We start from the raw sequence: 2,726 nt of genomic DNA on the forward strand, positions 1-2,726 counted from the left end.
TATATATATATATATATATATATATATATACATATATATAATGTATTTAGTTCGCTAAGCCTGTGCCATATATCTGTCCAAGCAGAGTTGATCATGATTATTTAGTTCATTTACTTGTAAGAATTTGGATCGTGTGGAGCATTGAAATACGAGATGGATCTGGAGTTATTGAGTGCAATCTACTACATATGTAAAATTAATTTATAAATACTTTCTAAATGAGATGAGAAATTATCACTTCTTACCCAGTATTAATTAGAGACAATGTAATTTTATAGTGGACTAAAATGTTAATATCATCATTGATTCTTTGCTTACTAAAGATTTAATTTGTAAAAGAAAAGTCATTTATACTTTAAAATATTACCTGTTTTGAAATTAAAATGCGTTCTAATTGGCCAAAATGATTAAGTGATTCACAGTACTGAGTTTTGTCTTTCTATGTTAAAAACCTCTCAAAGCTGGCTTAGTTTATCATTTCTTAAAGAATAGGAGACAAATTTATAAAGTTTATACATGGAAAGCGGATGCTGAATGATGATGATGAAGATTTTTCCCAAGTTGTCTTTGTTGTTGTAGGAATTGTTTCACATCGTATATGATACACAAAAACTTTGAAAGAGTGACTTTTCAAACCTACTTTCTAACTCTCAGAGAATGAGAATGTAAACTAGAGAAATTTTATCATAAGCAATGATTTTCCTTAAAATCATCACATTTGTGAAGATAATTCATAAAAGATATGTCATTTATGTATCTAAGTTCTGTACTTACAAAGTTAATAGAAACCAATTAATATATATTTTACTAATTTTTAAAATCAGGTATAGATTTCAAGATTCGAACAATAGAACTAGATGGAAAGAAAATCAAGCTACAAATCTGGTAAGTTAGAAATTTTTTTCTTTTGCTTTACTGCTGGATTACACATCCTAGAAAGGTATGCAGAATACAGTTTAGAAAAGTGTGTAATGTAAGTATTTTATGAATGAAGTAGCTTTATCTTTATAGAAACATATTATTTAGTGTTCCTTGAGACAGGCATAAATAAAAGAAGTAAAATGGGGTTATAAACAAAACACCAACTTAAATTTGAAACCAAGTTATAAGATTAGAAATGATCTCATTATAAATCTCACTGAGAGATTTAAACAGCAGTGTTATGATAAAGCAGTTGTATACTGTCAACTTAATGTGACAGTCCCAATAAGGGAATCATACTGCTGCTATTTAGCCCTAGGAAGCTGGACCGATTCCTGTCAGCCTTGACACATTTCCTAGAAATATATATATTTGCAAGAGGTTGACAAACATCTTCAGCCAGCTGGTCTTGCTACTTCAGGCTGATGATGAGCAATGACTCAGAAACACGTCCCTGAATGCAGATTAGGCTGGGTGGGGGTGCTTGTCTCCCCCTCGCAAATATAAGGACACAGGAAATGTGTCAAGGCTGACAGGAAGCGGTCCAGCTTCCTAGGGCTAAATAGCAGCAGTATGATTCCCATATTGGGACTGTCACATTAAGTTGACAGTATACAACTGCTTCAAGTTATAAGAGTCGGTTTACTAAACACTTATCATAGTGTGTGTGTGTGGATATATATATATATATATATATTTTAATTTATAGGTTTGAATAATTTTGTGACAAAAGTATCTTCATATGGTAGTTGAGGTCTTTGTATTTTCTAAACTTTGCTAATACCAGTGATATAAAAATCAGTCTACTGTAATGACTTATATATGATATATAATGTAAATTATTATCACAATATTTGTGTCGGAAACAATAAACAATGATTTTTATTTTTGTAAACTAAAATAGTCGAATATGAATCTGAAAGTTGTCAGCTTATTTTCCATGATTAATATGAATATTTCGTAACATTAAGAATTATAAATATCTTTGTTTTAAAATATGTTACTCCTTGAAGAGTAAGCACTAGTAATTGGAGCAATGAATTCCATTTCTCCATTTATAGTATTCTTATAAGTCACCAAACGCTGACTTATAAGCAGTGTCATCTTGAAATGAAATACACTGAAGTAACTCCTCTTACAGTCAGAGGCATTATTTACGAGTAACTGACACCTAACATCATATTAACAAAATTCAACATTAATAGTCTAGAATCGAAGGGCCATAGGGTTAACCTAGCAAAAACCAAAGTCTTAAAAGTAGGAAGGCTGTCAAATCACAATCCCTTTCAAGTAGATGGCCCTACTCAATCTGTAGAAAAGGTGTGGGTTGAAGCTCCATACAATGTACCTGGTGTAAGCTATGGACACATAATATCAAAGGAAAGCTAACCGGGAAAAGAGTTTTGTGTGTAGCAGATGCACTGGTTCAATAAACACTGAAGATGTACAGAAAACAGATTCCATCACATGCAAGGGGGAGAAACTTGAAGTAGTTTATAGCTTCTGCTACCTAGGAAACCAAGTCTGTAGTGGGGGTGGTTTCTCTGAGAGCTCCTACCTCTGCTAGCAACTAAGGACCTCTCGCTCAGGGTGAAAGGTAGACTGTATAATGCATGTGTGTGAACTGCCATACTACACGGCAGTTAAACATGGACCATGAATGCTGAGGACTTGCGTAGGCTTGAAAGAAATGAGGCTAGTATGATGTGTAATGTCAGTGTGCATACATGACAGTGTAAGTGCCCTGAGAGAAAAGTTGGGCATAAGCATCAAATGTGGTGTGTAAGAGAGACAACTGCGCTGGT

The 2,726-nt window shown here is 33.3% G+C and overlaps 1 protein-coding gene across 1 annotated transcript in view; it reads left to right on the forward strand.

Annotated features, from left to right (window-relative positions):
* The window catches only part of LOC106867762 (ras-related protein Rab-8A), a 41,399-nt gene that overhangs the window by 4,604 nt on the left and 34,069 nt on the right, over nucleotides 1-2,726 (forward strand). The window contains exon 2 of the mRNA XM_052974337.1: nucleotides 825-885. Coding sequence (XP_052830297.1) covers nucleotides 825-885 — 61 coding nt within the window. The remainder of the gene's footprint in view (nucleotides 1-824; nucleotides 886-2,726) is intronic.

Source organism: Octopus bimaculoides, chromosome 18 (genome assembly GCF_001194135.2).
Source record: "Octopus bimaculoides isolate UCB-OBI-ISO-001 chromosome 18, ASM119413v2, whole genome shotgun sequence".
In the NCBI taxonomy this organism is placed as follows: domain Eukaryota; kingdom Metazoa; phylum Mollusca; class Cephalopoda; order Octopoda; family Octopodidae; genus Octopus; species Octopus bimaculoides.